At 33.1% G+C, this 16618-nt stretch overlaps 1 protein-coding gene across 3 annotated transcripts; it reads left to right on the forward strand.

Moving 5' to 3' along the window:
* Positions 1 to 11510: 11510 nt before the first annotated feature.
* LOC129900955 (uncharacterized) lies at positions 11511 to 15042 on the forward strand. 3 transcript variants are annotated; one of them, XM_055976046.1, is made up of 3 exons: positions 11511 to 11711; positions 12072 to 14083; positions 14793 to 15042. In XM_055976046.1, exon 2 carries the CDS (start codon positions 12185 to 12187, stop codon positions 14075 to 14077), a length of 1893 nt encoding a protein of 630 aa, XP_055832021.1. In that variant the 5' UTR covers positions 11511 to 11711; positions 12072 to 12184; the 3' UTR covers positions 14078 to 14083; positions 14793 to 15042. The 3 variants fall into 3 exon arrangements, with proteins under 3 accessions (XP_055832021.1, XP_055832020.1, XP_055832019.1); XM_055976045.1 differs by having other exon boundaries at positions 14798 to 15042; XM_055976044.1 differs by lacking the exon at positions 14793 to 15042 and having other exon boundaries at positions 12072 to 14313.
* The last annotated feature ends 1576 nt before the right edge of the window (positions 15043 to 16618 follow it).

The following is a 16618-nucleotide window of genomic DNA, read 5'->3' on the forward strand; positions in this document are numbered from 1 at the left end:
CCACAAGCGGAAATGAACAATTCACTATATAAAAGAAAGTACATAATATCGAAAGAAATAACCTCACATGATTCACTCGAAATAACAAGAGTGTCAGACAAGTGATAACGTATCACTTGTACATGTCTCACAAATTCTCTTCCTAAACAAAACTCTTAAAGTTCCTAGAACTACATTGAAAATGCTACTACTTCCGTCTCATATTAGATGAACATCTTACTAAAAATATTTGTCTCGTATTACTTGATCACTTATTAAATCAAGATAGAATTAATTAAATTTTTTTCTATTTTACCCCTACAATTAATATGGCTTTTTGAATGTAAACAATTCTCAATACTAACTATTTCTATACTCTATGTATATTGCATTGATACAAACAAAGGGCAAAATGGTAAAGTCTTCCAACGTTTTAATAATTTCTTAATCACCATGTAAAGTTGAAAGTGTCCGTCTAATATGAAATGGAGGTAGTACCAAATTAGAGAAATGACTAGTCATATATGAAAATTTTGTGGTTTTATTTATTAAAAAGAAAATTCAATTATGATTAAAAAAAATCCGGCAAACACCTAACAATATGAGTATATCATATTGAGTGGTTATGAATTCAGATCTCAATGAAATATAAATTAATGGAAAAAATACTTAATTACACTTTTTATTTACCATATTTTCCATTACTCCCATCCATTTCAAAAAGTTTTAAAAATCTTTTTTTTTCGTCCGGATATATTAATTCTGATTCATAAATTATCTCTATGTTCAATGTATCATACTTTAAATATTACCCACTGATACATAAAACCCTAATTAATGTATCTGGATTACTGAATTAATCTATCCGAATTATCATATTTTTAAGAGATTTCTGTAAATTGAAAAAGGGTAGGAAAAAATGGTAATTAAGCCTCTACACTATGTGATTCCTAAAAAATCTACTAAATTAATACTCCTTTCATTTTATATTACTTAACCCCTATACTAAAAATAAATATTTACTTTTATTTGTTCAATTTAGAAAATTTATTATATTTTTTCTTTTTAGCCTTAATATATTTAATAACTACATAAAGTAATATAATAATAATGAAATTTAGAGTTCCAATATATCGTGAATAACATTAGTTTAATAAAATACACTTCTAATAAATTTTTTATTAAAAATTGTATATATCAAATTAGTATGGGTCAAATAATATAAAACGTCATAGGGTCAAAGTTGAAGCTTCCATTCCCATACACATTAAAGTGAATTTTTAGAGGCTTTTCATTGTTCAAAATAATTGAATTGTTCATAGTTCAAGATAAATGTTTGGAGCTTTTTTCGTATTTGCTCTTTCATTTATTGAAAATTTATATTTTCTAGGAGATAAATCACACTACTTGCAAAGTTATATTTATGATTTTACAAAAGACAATAGTGGAAAGTATGGTTCAAATTATATCTTTGAATGTTTTTCTTAATATGTGCATTGCCTCACAAATTCACTTAATATGGAATGAAGGGAGTAATATATACTCTCTTCGTCCCATTTTAGTTGTCATGATAAGGTTTTGCACAATTCTTAATAAAACATTAATTAGAAGCGTTATTTGTCTAATATATTTAATTCTTTGATCTTTATCTATTTATGTGCCTCTTAATACTAGAATAATTAATGTTAACGGTAAAGTTAAAATAATATAATTAATTTTCTCTTGATTATTTAAATTAACAACTATTTTAGAATAATTATTTTGAAACAGAGAAAATATTAAACTTTAAATCATATGTCACGTGTGGCTTCTTTCTTAATTTAATGCCTTGCATTATGTAATCATCATATGAACTCCTGTTGTAAAATTTCTCCTATAAATATACTGACATTAGTAATGTTGAAATAAATGTCGATATTTATTGTATTGAAATAAGAATTTTGTTTAAGAACATTTATATATAATCAGAATATTACTGTATTGAAATTAAAAAAAGGACCTCCTTTTTAAATAAATATGAAACACCTAATGCCTCAATAATAGAATAGAATGGAGCCTGTATAAAGCATTGTACTACTTGTTTCTTTTGACTTTTGTGGTGGCATTTGGTAGGATTATCATTTTCAAAAATATTAATATTTGACATTGCAATAACAATATATGGGCCCTTCAAAGATACTCATAAATGCACTAAGAAATTTCACTTTCTTTTGTCTCTATGGGAAACCTACTCACACTAGTCTATACTAGTATTATTTTAAAACTTCTACAAAAATAACAAAAGCAACCATAATAATATATTTAGTATAATTTTATAAGTGAAATTTAAGGGAAAAAAAGCATACGTAAATTTTATTCTATCTTAGAAGATAAAAAGGTTATTTCTGATATATTTTTCGGCTTCTGGCAAAAATAATTTAAGTTAAGAAAATAGCATGTCTTTACAAAAGCCGTTATGATAATTTTTTTTAAATTTAATTAAAATATAGTTATATCCTTTGTTTTGCTTCGTAAACTGAAACTCTGTCGTAATATTAATTAACTTATTTTTTCAGAACATCACCGGTTTTTTGTGTTTTATTTTTAAGTTTTGTTTTGAAATGAGTTATTAATTAGGTAGAGTATTTATTTATATTAAGAGCTTAGAATTGATTTCATTTAATATCACCGTATCATTTAATTTATACTCATATTTTTAATGCATCGTGCCATTGGTGTTTGTATTAATTAAATACTATATAAGTACTCCGTATTCTTTCTCAAAACTTAAATGCAGCATACAATAGACCAATTTCAATACTGTTTATATTTGTACATATATAATATATTGTTTTTGTCATTATTAGTTTCAAAAAAACTTTATATATATAATATACCAAACATATATAGGATAGATCATTATCAATAGAATGATTAATTTAGCTTAATAGTCTGCCCTTCAATGACCTTATGATTAATTTAGCTTAATAGTCTACCCTTCAATGACCTTTTTTTCTGCTTTTAATAACCTTCATTGACTTCACATAAGAAAAACAATTTAGCTGGAAAATAACTTCGCCAAGGATGATGACTGAATAAGACATTAATCCATAAGGTAAATTATGCCATATGAATTTTTACTCAATTATATTGATTGGTGGGTTTAGGGTTTTAATGAAAGAAAAGACTACGGATATCCCAAAGAACTGACATTTCTTTTCATTCTTGAATCTCTTTCTCTTTGATTAATAATCAATCTATGATATTTCGAATCCTCATTACTAATAGAATCCAAATAATCTCTAAATTGTTCAAAAATCCTTTCAGTTGACTAGAATACGTTATTTGAAACGAATCTAGATCTAATAAAGTTATATTAAATATTAACAATATATACGTTATGTATCTTACTGAAAAATCAATCTTTATTAATTATCAACCCACATTATCTAACAAAATCCAATTCTTTCTCGAGGCGTTACTCAAAATTAAAGGGTAGGAGGAGAAGCAAGACTTTATCTCACGCTTTAATTGGATTATAATTTGAATTAAAGGAAGACCAATTTACACTAGTATAAACAATCTTTTTCTAAAAAAAAACAAACACTACTCCTATTACTTTTCATAGGGATGTAATGGCTTTTCAATGATACCTTAATTGGCCCCTCTTTAAATTTTGTAGTTTTGTTAAATGGTGGTAGGAGACCACATTTGGTTAAACAACACCAATTTATTTTTTAATCTAGTGAAGTGACTGGACCTATGATAACCCAAAAGAGAAAAAGAAGAAGAAACAAAGAAAAAAAGAAATAATATTTGTGGCCTTTTTTTTTTATTGGTCTATAGTGTAGTTTGATAATTATTACTTTTACAAAATTCACAAACTATAACTTGAAAAGATTTAGAAACGACCCTTTTTGTTGTTTTCCTATAATGCTTTCCTTTTTGTTGACTGTGGCGCACGAGGCTACTTTGCGCGCATTCTAATTATTTCACATTCTCACATTAATATAAGTATTCAATAATTTATTCGTTAAAATTTCAATAAATTAAAAAAAAAAATCACTTACTAATATATTTTTTTTCTGGAGCGAGTGGGACTTAGACGACCCCTCCCCCCTTCCTAACTTTTCATAATTTTCAGATCTATCTTAAGTGCGATCGAGGCTGTTTTCTATAATTTTATGGGGATAAAAAAATCTTGTATTTAAAAATTTGTTTTTTACACATAAATAGGAGATAAAAGATCGTAACAAATTAATTGAATTATTGAATTAAAAATGGCAAGAACGACAAAAGTTCAAAAGAGAAAAGTTTAGAAAAGATCATAAAAGAAACCTAACAAAAACATTTGATTAATTTATCCTTAATGGGAGGCTTTGTCTTTTCTAATGACCTTAGCTGGCCAAGGGTTTATTATGGAATGATATACTAAGATCTTGTCTATGATTGTTTAATGATTTGTATGGTTGGAGGCAACTTGGGTCACTCTTAAAAGTGAAAGGGCAAATATGCACCTCAGATATTTAAATTTGTATTAATTTCCCAGCAAGTTAAAATTTCATGTTTGTTTTTACTTCTATAATATAGTACTAGTACTTAATAGTATCATAATATTTACAGCAACAACATCTGTATTCAATGCAATTTCATTAAATAATGGGGTTTGAGAGGATATAATGTACGCAGATTTTACCTCTAACTCGTAAAGATAGAGAGACTATTTTCGAAAGACCATTGACTCAAGTATAGCAAATCAAAATAATAATAAAAAAGAAAAACAAATGTCATTGAAAAAAACATGACAATATCATAATATTTGTTATTTCTCTCATCTTTTTGTGATTCAGAATTTTGGTGTTTTCTTTTCTCATTAATGAAAAAGGATCGAATATTCCTTTTTGGGCTTTAGCCCAACAAATGACAGACCCATTTGATATATACCCATTTACCCTTAAATATTTTAAAAAATTATCAAATTACATACCTTATATTCCTATATTTTCAATTATTCTCTACCATTTGTAAAAATTTAAAAAATCCCTCTTCTGATATATAGGAATGATGCTGATACATCGCAATTTGATACATAAGTCATTTTCATGATACATCGCTAGTTGATACAAACCAAACACAAAATGTATCAGTAAAACATAAGTTTTACTATTATTTTTGTTTTGTTCATGATATATTAGGTGTTATAAGTTGATTCATAAGTTTTATTGCTTTTACAATGTTTGGTTTATATCAACTAGCGATGTATCATGAAAAGAACTTATGTATCAAATCGCGATGTATCAGCGTCATTCGTATGTATCAGAAATCTGGAAAAAAATAGGAAATTCGGGTAATTACCAAAAAAGTCGAAATAAATTGTAATTGAACTTTTTCACTATGAGATTTAAGTAAAATACCCTAAATATTTTGAGAGAATTTGACATTTATATACAACTCTAAACTCTAAACTGATAAAATGTAATTCCAATAATTTTACCTCTTTCTTCACATTTTTCTCACTCTACCCAGATTTCTTCTCCAACAACCCCTCAATAACCCATAAAATATTAAAGGGAGCCCTTTATAATGGGAAAAAATGATAAGTCGCTGGAAAGCTCTGTCTAACACAATTTTTCGATAATGTATATCACATAATATATCGTGTATTGGTTACATATCAATATCATACACGGATGTGTAGAGATATACATAGATATCTCTTTCATAGATTGTTATGGTTACATATCAATATCATACACGGATGTGTAGAGATATACATAGATATATTTCTGGATATACAATGTTATACACTTGCCAGAATATGGAAGTAGCCCACAAGATATATGTTTACAACTTTCACACACTTTTGACAATTCTTTGAGTTTAAACAACTCTTTGAATCTCAAATATTCTCCAAATAAGTTAGCGGTTGTACTACATTCTCTTATGAGCACTACCACTTGCCTTGTTTAGCTATTTTTGGTGTTTAATTATGGCAATATTAATCATAATTTTCTCATTAACTTTTTAAAGTATTGCGTTCAAATAGTTGTGTACTTATACTATGTGACTTGTAGTATTTTTATATGAATCAAAAATCATGAATCTGCCATTGTACATGTGTCATGGTTGGCTGAAGAAGTTAGGAGTGCATAAAGTTGTTGAATTAGGATTTTAGGACTCGTTTGGTATGAGATATGATGATAGCTAATTCCAGAATTAATTTTAGGATGACTTTTTCTCAATATGTTTGGTTGAGATAAAATTTCAAGATAACTTATCCCTGTGGTGTTATTTTTATCCCACATTGAAGGTGAAATAACAATTTTGGAATAACTAATGTCGAAATAACTAATTCTCCAACCAAACGAGCCCTTAGGGTTCATTTGATATGGGCTATAAGTCACCAATATTAAGACATATTGGTAAGGAAAATTAAGTCTATTTTGTGCCAATCTTTTACCCCGAAAGACAGAGACATATGTATGTCAATTTTCCTTTCTTTCTATGAATAGTTGTTTTTTGACAATTAGATGTATTTCACTAATCGATCTTCTTATTTGAATTATTATAAGTTACAAAAGTAAACACTAAAAAAATCAATAATTACATAAAGTGGTATTAGCAACGTGAGTATAAGATAAATTGTAACCAGAGACAATAAAATAGAGACTGAAAATCATAAAGATTTTATAGATGATTATAAATAAACTTCCAAACGAGCTAAGATTGAAGACATTGATAGAAATAGTAAGTAGAACTGAGGTAAGAGCGAAAATGTGTAGATAAAATAGAGCTTAATGAATCATAATAGGGTGAAAATAAGATGAATTTAATACTGCAAATAAGGTGGCCTCCTTTATGCATAAACGTGGAAATAGTCCTTAAACTATAGGTAATGTTTTTGATACACATACTAGCTAATATGGAGCCTACTATGCATGACACTATGTTATTCCATTGATTATGATCAGATATGACGAGTTTTACTTTTTATTTAAACCGGCAGAAAAGTTGATTATTTCGATTACATTTGAATTTCAACATTTCTATTATGCGTCGTACTACAACATTCTTCTAACTAGGATCAAATCATGCGAGTTTTGCTTGTTTCTTTGGCGGGAAATTTGATTATTTTGGTTACGTTTGAATTTCAACATTCTTACTATGTATCATACCACATCATTTTGCTAACTAGTATCAGATCATACGAGTTTTGCTTATGTCCAAATAGGCTGGAAAGTTGATTATTTGATTACATTTGAATTTCAACATTCCTATTATGCATCACACCACATATATTTTGCTAACTAGGATCTGATCATGCGAATTACTCTTATTTCTGGATTGACGCGAAAGTTGGTTATTTCGGTTACATTTGAATTTCAACATTCCTACTATGCATCGCATCACATCATTCGGTTAACTAGGATAAGATCACACGAGTTTTGCTTATTTATAAATTGGCGCAAAAGTTGATTATTTTGGTTACATTTGAATTTTAACATTCCTACTATGCATCACACCAAATCATTCTGCTAACTAGGATTAGATCACATGAGTTTTGCTTATTTATAAATTGGCGCGAAAGTTGGTTATATCGGTTACATTTGAATTTTACCATTTCTACTATACATCGCACCGCGTCATTCTGCTGATTAGGATTACATCACACGAGTTTTGCTTATTTCTAAATTGGTGCAAAAGTTGGTCATTTTGGTTACATTTGAATTTTAACATTTCTACTACTCATCGCACCACATTATTCTGCTGACTAGGATCAGATCACGCGAGTTTTGCTTATTTTTAAATTGGCGCGAAAGTTAGTTATTTTGGTTACATTTGAATTTTAGCATGACTATTATGCATTACACTATGTCATTCTGCTGACTAGGATCAGATCACGCGAATTTTTCTTATTTCTAAATTGGTGCGAAAGTTGGTTATTCGGTTACATTTAAATTTTAACTTTTCTACTATGCATTGCACCACATATATTTTGCTAACTAGGATCTGATCACGCGAGTTTTGCTTATTTTTAAATTGGCGCAAAAGATGATTACAACAACAACAACAACAACCCAGTGAAATCCCACAACATGGGGTCTGGAGAGGGTAGAATGTACGCAGACCTTACTCCTACCAAGGTAGGACGGTTGTTTCCCGGAGACCCTCGGCTCAGTAAAAGCATAAATGCATAAAAAAAATGTTAGATAAGAATAGAAAATTAAAAGCTTTATGAGAAAAACAACAAACAAATAACGAATAGATAACAAATAAATACAAATAAATAAATACAAATAATAAATAATGATTAAATAAATAATGATAGCGTCACAGGTTCAATAGAGTAATCAAAGCATAGAAAGTAATAAATAATAACATAAATAACAGAAATCAGAATTCACAGCGCAAGAGATCGTAATGCACTACTACGCCTATGAATAGAGAAGAATAACGAGACTATGAACTAGCATTCTACCATAATGTGGGTCCTCCACACCCTCCTATGTAAGGTCATGTCCTCCGTAAGCTGTAACTGTGCCATGTCCTGTCTAATTACCTCTCCCCAATACTTTTTTGGCCTACCCCTACCTCTTCTGTAACCATCCATGGCCAGCCTCTCACACCTCCGCACTGGGGCATCTGTGTCTCTCCTCTTCACATGTCCATACCATCTCAGTCGCATTTCCCGCATCTTGTCTTCCACCGAGGCCACTCCTACCTTGTCCCAAATAGCCTCATTTCTAATCCTGTCGCTCCTGGTGTGCCCACACATCCATCTCAGCATTCTCATCTCAGCAACTTTCATCTTTTGAATGTGAGAAGTCTTAACTGGCCAACACTCCGCCCCATACAGCATAGCCGGACTAACCACCACTTTGTAGAACTTGCCCTTAAGTTTTAGTGGCACATTCTTGTCACACAGCACTCCGGAAGCGAGCCTCCATTTCATCCACCCTACCCCAATACGATGTGTGACATCATCGTCAATCTCCCCGCTGCCTTGCATGATAGACCCAAGATACTTGCAACTACTTCTCTTTTGGATGGCTTGAGCACCAAGCCTAACTTCAACGCCAACCTCCTGAGGTGTCTCACTGAACTTGCACTCTAAGTACTCTGTCTTTGTCCTACTCAACTTAAACCCTTTAGACTCCAAGGTATGTCTCCAATCCTCCAGCTTACCGTTAACTCCGCGGCGAGTCTCATCGATCAGGACTATGTCATCCGCGAAAAGCATACACCATCGCACCGCATCTTGAATTTGTCGCGTCAATCCATCTATCATTAAGGCAAATAAAAAAGGACTAAGAGCTGATCCTTGATGCAACCCTATCACCACTGGAAAGTGCTCTGAGTCCCCTCCTACTGTCCTTACCCTGGTTTTGGCTCCCTCGTACATGTCCTTGATCACCCTAATGTATGTCACAGGTACACCTTTAGTCTCCAAACATGTCCATAGTATTTCTCTTGGGACTTTATCATAAGCCTTTTCTAGGTCGATGAATACCATATGCAAGTCCCTCTTCCTCTCCCTATGCTGCTCCACCAGTCTCCTCATAAGATGGATGGCTTCTGTAGTTGAGCGTTCCGGCATAAATCCAAACTGGTTCTCTGAAATAGACACGTCTCTCCTCACCCTCATCTCTACCACTCTTTCCCACAGTTTCATAGTATGGCTTAGTAGCTTAATACCTCTATAGTTGTTGCAACTCTGGATATCCCCTTTGTTTTTGTATAGAGGGATCATTACGCTCGACCTCCATTCTTCGGGCATCGTTGCCGTTTTAAAGATGACATTAAATAACCTAGTCAACCACTCCAAACCTACCGAGCTCGTGCTCTTCCAAAATTCTCCAGGAATCTCGTCAGGTACGGTTGCTCTTCCCCAGCGCATCCTACGAACGACACTCTTAACCTCCTCGACCTTAATACTCCTACAATACCCAAAATTGCGACGCCTCCCTGTATGTTCTAAATTTCCCAACACAAAGTCTCTGTCCCCTTCCTCATTCAAGAGTTTATGGAACTAGGACTGCCATCTCTGTTTAATGAGGGTCTCGTCTACCAATACTTTTCCATGCTTGTCCTTAATGCACTTCACTTGGTCCACATCGCGTGCCCTTCTCTCCCGCGCCCTGGCTAACCTGAAAAATTTTCTATCCCCACCTTTCTCTTCTAGTTCAGCATAAAGGCGTTCAAAAGCTGTTGTTTTTGCCATCGAAACCGCCGACTTCGCCTCCTTTTTCGCTATTTTATAAAGTTCCATATTCGTCCACTTCTCCACCTCATCTGTGCTTTCTATCAACTTTGCGTACGCCATCTTCTTTGCTTCCACCTTTTCTTGCACTTCTTCGTTCCACCACCAGTCTCCTCGATGCCGACTACGACTATCAGTCGAGACTTCCAACACTTCCCTTGCCACAGTCCTAATACAACTTTATTTCGGTTATATTTGAATTTTAGCATGACTATTATGCATCACACTACGTCATTCTGCTAACTAGGATTAGATCACGCGGATTTTTCTTATTTCTAAATTGGCGCAAAAGTTGGTTATTTCGATTACATTTGAATTTTAACATTTTTACTATGCATCGCACCATGTCTTTCTGCTGACTAGGATCATATCACGCGAGTTTTGCTTATTTCTAAATTGGCGCAAAAGTTGGTTATTTCGGTTACATTTGAATTTTAACTTTTCTACTATGCATCGCACCACATATATTTTGCTAACTAGGATCTGATCACGCGAGTTTTGCTTATTTCTAAATTGGCGCAAAAGTTGGTTATTTCGATTACATTTGAATTTTAACATTTTTGCTATGCATCGCACCACGTCATTCTGCTGACTAGGATCAGATCACGCGAGTTTTCATTATTTCTAAATTGGCACAAAAGTTAGTTATTTCGATTACATTAAAACTTTCAGCATTTTTACTATGCATTGCACCACGGTCATTCTGCTAATTAGGATTAGATCACGCGAATTTTGCTTGTTTCCAAAATGGTTGGTTATTTTGGTTACGTTAAAAATTTCAACATTAATTAGCTATTTTCGATTAAGTACATGCCCTTCCTTCTTCTTTTGAGAAGTCTCAAAATTTATTGAAGGACATGGTACAAAATATGTTAAATGTGCAGATAAATTATAGACAAAGCATGCATGATTAATTGTAAGAAGACAAGTCTGTTGATCAAGCTTCTTCGTAATTTTTATCATACTTTTCAATTATCTTGCTGAATACACCCGTCCTACCTCAATACTAGGATCAAAATTTTCTACTATAGAAGGTTTAGATTTTGACATTAATTAGAATTTAACAAAACTAATACTTTAACTCTTAATATTAATATTAAGAAATTGTAATAAAAGAAAAATTTATCCTCAAAACTCGGTTTTAGCCGATTTCAAATTTGTAGACCATTTTCACAACCCTTTTACATCTATTTACACCTAAAATATCCCATATATTCCAACAGATTCAAGGCTATAAATGTCATTTCCTCTATAGTTGTTTGTACGTCACATACACCTGTCCATAATTCCCCAATTGACCCCCTCTCTCTCCGACTCTCGGCGTTGTGAGAAAGATTTTGCATTTTCCAACTTTAGGGTTTTCCAATTGCCCTCAAAATTTATCAAATTTACCTTCTTATACTGTTCTTAGCTCAGCTTTAACTGTATCCATCTTTTTTGGGTCCTAATTAGACCTCTTCAAGAATTGCATAGCTGCAGCAGTATATCTCAGGTATAGATACAACCCCTTTTATTTTTCTTGAGTTTTTAATTTTTTAATTTTTTTTTGTGGATTACTGTGTTTGGAATTGAGTCATAGTTGTTTGTTTTGTATTTTTTGTGTTATGTGATATTGTTTTTGAGTTTGACCTATGTGTGGACCAATCTGGAATGTGCAATTTTAGCTTTTTAGCAGCATTTTTGATTTATCAATGGGATATATAGTTTGGAAATGTGTGGTTTTTAAAAAGATGACTAGTGTCTATGCAAGCATTAGAATTTGAATTGATGTTTTGATTGTTTTTTTTATCCTAGTTATAATGGTGAGTTTTGCATGATACCCATTTGATCTTTTTCCTCTTTCATTTGGTAGATACTGCATTAGGAGTGCTATCAGTTACCCATTTGAAAAATATGGTTGAAGTGAAAGGAGTGATGGTTTGGGTTTAGCAACAAGGTGAAAGCTATTTAAATGTGTCTAGAGTTATGGGGGATCAAGTATTAGAATCAGTAGATGAGATATTAGGATCAGGACCTGATTCAAATGGTCAAGTATTGGAATCAGTATGCGAGATATTAGGATCAGGACTTGATTCAAATGGTCAGCAGGTTACAGATGTACCCAATTCTAATGGTGTGTTGATTGACCAGCCTTTAGCAATTGGGCAAGAGTTCCCGGATGTTGATACTTGTAGAAGGACTTTGAAAGAGATAGCAATATCATTGCATTTTGAAATTCGAATAGTAAAATCAGATAGGAGTAGATTCATAGCTAAGTGCTCCAAAGAGGGTTGTCCGTGGCGTGTTCATGTGGCAAAATGTCCAGGAGTTCCTACATTTACGATAAGGACTCTTCATGGTGAACATACATGTGAGGGGGTTCAGAGCCTTCACCATCAGCAAGCGTCAGTGGGTTGGGTTGCAAGATCAGTTGAATCACGGGTGAGGGATAATCCTCAGTATAAACCAAAGGAGATTTTGCAGGATATTCGAAGTCAGCATGGGGTTGCAGTGTCTTATATGCAAGCATGGCGAGGAAAGGAGCGCAGCATGGCTGCTCTTCATGGAACTTTTGAAGAAGGTTATCAGCTTCTTCCTGCATATTGTGAACAGATAAGGAAGACTAATCCAGGGAGCATTGCATCAATTGCCACTGGACAGGAGAATTGTTTCCAGCGACTGTTTATCTCATATCGTGCAGCAATTTATGGATTTTTAAACGCTTGCCGGCCACTTTTGGAACTTGATAGAGTGCATTTAAAAGGGAAGTACCTCGGTATGTTATTTTGTGCTGCAGCTGTTGATGCTAATGATACGTTGTTTCCTTTGGCAATAGCTGTTGTCGATGTGGAAAGTGATGAGAACTGGATGTGGTTTATGTCGGAGCTCCGCAAACTACTGGGTGTAAATACGGACAGTATGCCAAGACTTACTATACTTTCTGAGAGATCAGCTGGTATGGTTGAGGCAGTTGAGACTCATTTTCCAAATGCATTTCATGGTTATTGCCTGCGTTATATCAGTGAGAATTTTCGAGATACATTTAAGAACTCGAAATTAGTGAACATTTTTTGGAATGCAGTGTATGCACTAACCACAGCTGAATTTGAGAGCAAAGTCTCCGAGATGGTAGATATCTCACAAGATGTGCTACAATGGTTTCACCATTTCAATCCGCCACATTGGGCTGTTGCATACTTTGAAGGATTACGATATGGTCATTTTTCCTTGGGAATCACAGAAGTGTTGTATAATTGGGCACTGGAATGTCATGAACTTCCTGTTGTGCAGATGATGGAGCACATCCGCCAACAAGTAACATCATGGTCTAATGATCGCCGAAACATGGGCATGAGGTGGACGTCAATACTTGTGCCATCTGCTGAAAAGAGGATTTCAGAAGCAATTGCTGATGCTCGCTGCTATAAAGTTCTACGAGCAAATGAAATTGAATTTGAGATTGTATCAACTGAGAGGACAAATATTGTGGACATACGAAGTCGTGTGTGCTCATGTCGCCGTTGGCAGCTCTTCGGTATGCCGTGTGCACATGCTGCTGCTGCACTTATCTCTTGTGGGCAGAATGTCCAGTTATTTGCTGAGCCTTGTTTCACGGTCCACAGTTATCGTGAAACCTATTCACAGATGATATATCCAATTCCTGATAGGAGCCTGTGGAATGGGGCTGGTGAGGGTACGGAAGGTGGGGGAACAAATGTTGATATTATAATTCGACCACCAAAAACCCGACGTCCTCCAGGCAGGCCCAAAAAGAAGGTTCTTCGCATAGAGAGTTTCAAGCGTCCAAAGAGAGTCGTTCAATGTGGTCGCTGCCATATGTTGGGACATTCTCAGAAAAAATGCTCTTTGCCTAGTTAATCCTTGGTTAGTTGTCAGCTTTCTTTGCTCATGCAGAAAATTTTCATTGAAGAGTCTTAAGCTGTATGTATTTAGTAACGGCTTAGTCATGAGATTGTTACTTGGCCTCTGCCTTATCAGTTTCACAGTTGTCCTTGAATATATATCAGGAACATGTGGTGTACCTTGTACTTTATAAACTATATGGCTAATTGAGTTTCCGTAGAATTGTATCAAAGAAAGCTCTTTCCATGTGATTCCTCTTCCATATTTGTCATTGTTTTATCTAAGCTTAGGTTTCAGAAACCAGATGCTTGAAGGAAAAAAGGAAAAAGAAAGAGTTCAGTGGTCTTATAGTGCTGCCTTTCTTAAAGGCTTCATTGTTCATATTGTGTGCTTCAATATTTCTGTATCGTAAAATACTGCCCATCTTATATGACTAGAAGATTTCTAGAGGTATTGTCCTTCAGTTTCTTACGGTGAATTCGACAGAGTTTGGTATTGAATTGTGCTATCTGCTTACAATTTGGTTGGCCTTATACCAGATTACTTCTTGGTTAAAGAGGGAAGACATTAACATCCATATTGACAGGTCCCATGAGTCAAAAAATAAAATAAAATATCATACTCGACTATCTTCATTTGGATTGAAAGAACTAAGTGATAGATGAACTCATAATTTTGTGATTAAGGAAGTTATCATTTCTCTAAATTATTTCCCTTTGTTCTATGTAAGGTCAGATGACTCCACACGTGATTCACTTTTGTGCTAGTAGAAGGTGACGGGTATCTGGTCGAATAGTCAAGTTGTCTGCATAACTGACTCAGACACCACTTTCATAATAAACAACCAAGTAATCATGTTCTGTATTGGTTTGTTTTGGAGGGAAATCTTGTCTAAGAAATTTTGCCCGTGTAAGAGAACTAGTGCATGTTTCTACTATGGTATATTTGTCTAGTTATTCTGTAAAATAGCTGCTTTGTTACATCATCTTCCTTAAAATCGTATTCATTAGAGTCTTGATATGCATTTCCATTTAGAAAGAAAAATGATAAAATTGAACGGCAAGTCTGCAACAATAAAAAGTGTCACATTTACAGCAACAACAAATTCATTATAATTCCATGAGTGCGGTCTGTGAAGGGTAGCATGTATGCAAACCTTATCCTTGCCTTGTGAAAGTAAAGAGATTGTTCTGATAGACCCTCAGCTCAAATAAAGAAAAGATTGGAAAGAGAACATTCCAAAGCAGTTTTGGACACATAAAATATAAGTGAAGAAGCCATGGAAAATAGTGAGGAAAGCATTACGTAACATTCTAAATCGAAGAACAAGAAACTACGAGCATAATACACAAATACCCTGTAACGATCCATTATGTCGTTTTGAGAAATAGAGCTTTTTATTTTATAAAAGACTCATCCCGTATTTTTTTTATGAGTATTTATTTTTCGATAACCATAGTTATTTAGTTGAGGGATAAATTTAAATAACTAATTTAATTAGTAGGCTAAGTTGATAATTTATTTAACACTCTATACCAATTATTAAAGAAAAAGGGTAGGGTTTATTAATTTTGATACATAATTGAGTAGGAAAGAAAAAGAAGAAAATAAATAATAATAAAAGAAAAAGAAAAAATAAAATTATATATATATAAATCTGATGGCATTAAGCATCAGATGTAACGAGAAAACGCGAAAGAACGCAGAAACTAGAAGAAAAAAAATACGGAGGAAGAAAGAAAAGAAAGGGGAAAAGAATTTTTATGTGATTATGAACATATTTTTAGGGTATATTGGTGGAGAAATAATGCTGAAATAGGAAAATATGACCTTAGTGTTCTTCACATAAAATCTTGATTTGGAGGTCGAATAACGATCCGTTTTAGCTGAAATTTGACATGTGAGTTTATTTTATCATGAGTGAATATAATCGGAAAGAAAATTTTAGATTTGACTTCAATGACTCAGGATGACTTTTTGATCCAATTTTTTATCCGAAAATAAATATAGCTATATGGGTGTCATTGGATTTGTATTCTTATGAAGATTATATATTTGAACAGATTTTGATCGTTCGAAAGCGTTACGAAAGGCTCAAGTTTTAAAGTGATTATTTAATTTAATTAAGGTTTAACCCTAGTTTTGAAATTCAGAAAATATGAGAGTTGACATGTTAAGTGGCATCAAGATTAGGAACGTCTTTATAGAATTGGATTGAAATTGGTCTGAGGCATTGAAGAAAGGAAAGACATTGGTGGATTAGCTTGCTTTACTTAGGTTCTTCAGTTGAGGTAGGTTATGATTTTTATTCTATATCATAGATAGACTCTTAATATTGATTGATATTCATTGAGTAATGTGTGAAGATTACTACGCATTTAATTGTTCTAGTTTGGATGGTTGATATGTTGTTGTGATTGGTCTGAAATCCCGAGGCCATGAAATCCATAATCTTGAACTTGCCCTATCAAAAATGGTGTCTTGAATATAGAAGGTTTGATGAAATATTATTAATGAAGTGGAATGTAATAATAAAGAATGATAAAGTAATTATAT

This window comes from Solanum dulcamara, chromosome 8, assembly GCF_947179165.1.
Source record: "Solanum dulcamara chromosome 8, daSolDulc1.2, whole genome shotgun sequence".
In the NCBI taxonomy this organism is placed as follows: Eukaryota; Viridiplantae; Streptophyta; class Magnoliopsida; order Solanales; family Solanaceae; genus Solanum; species Solanum dulcamara.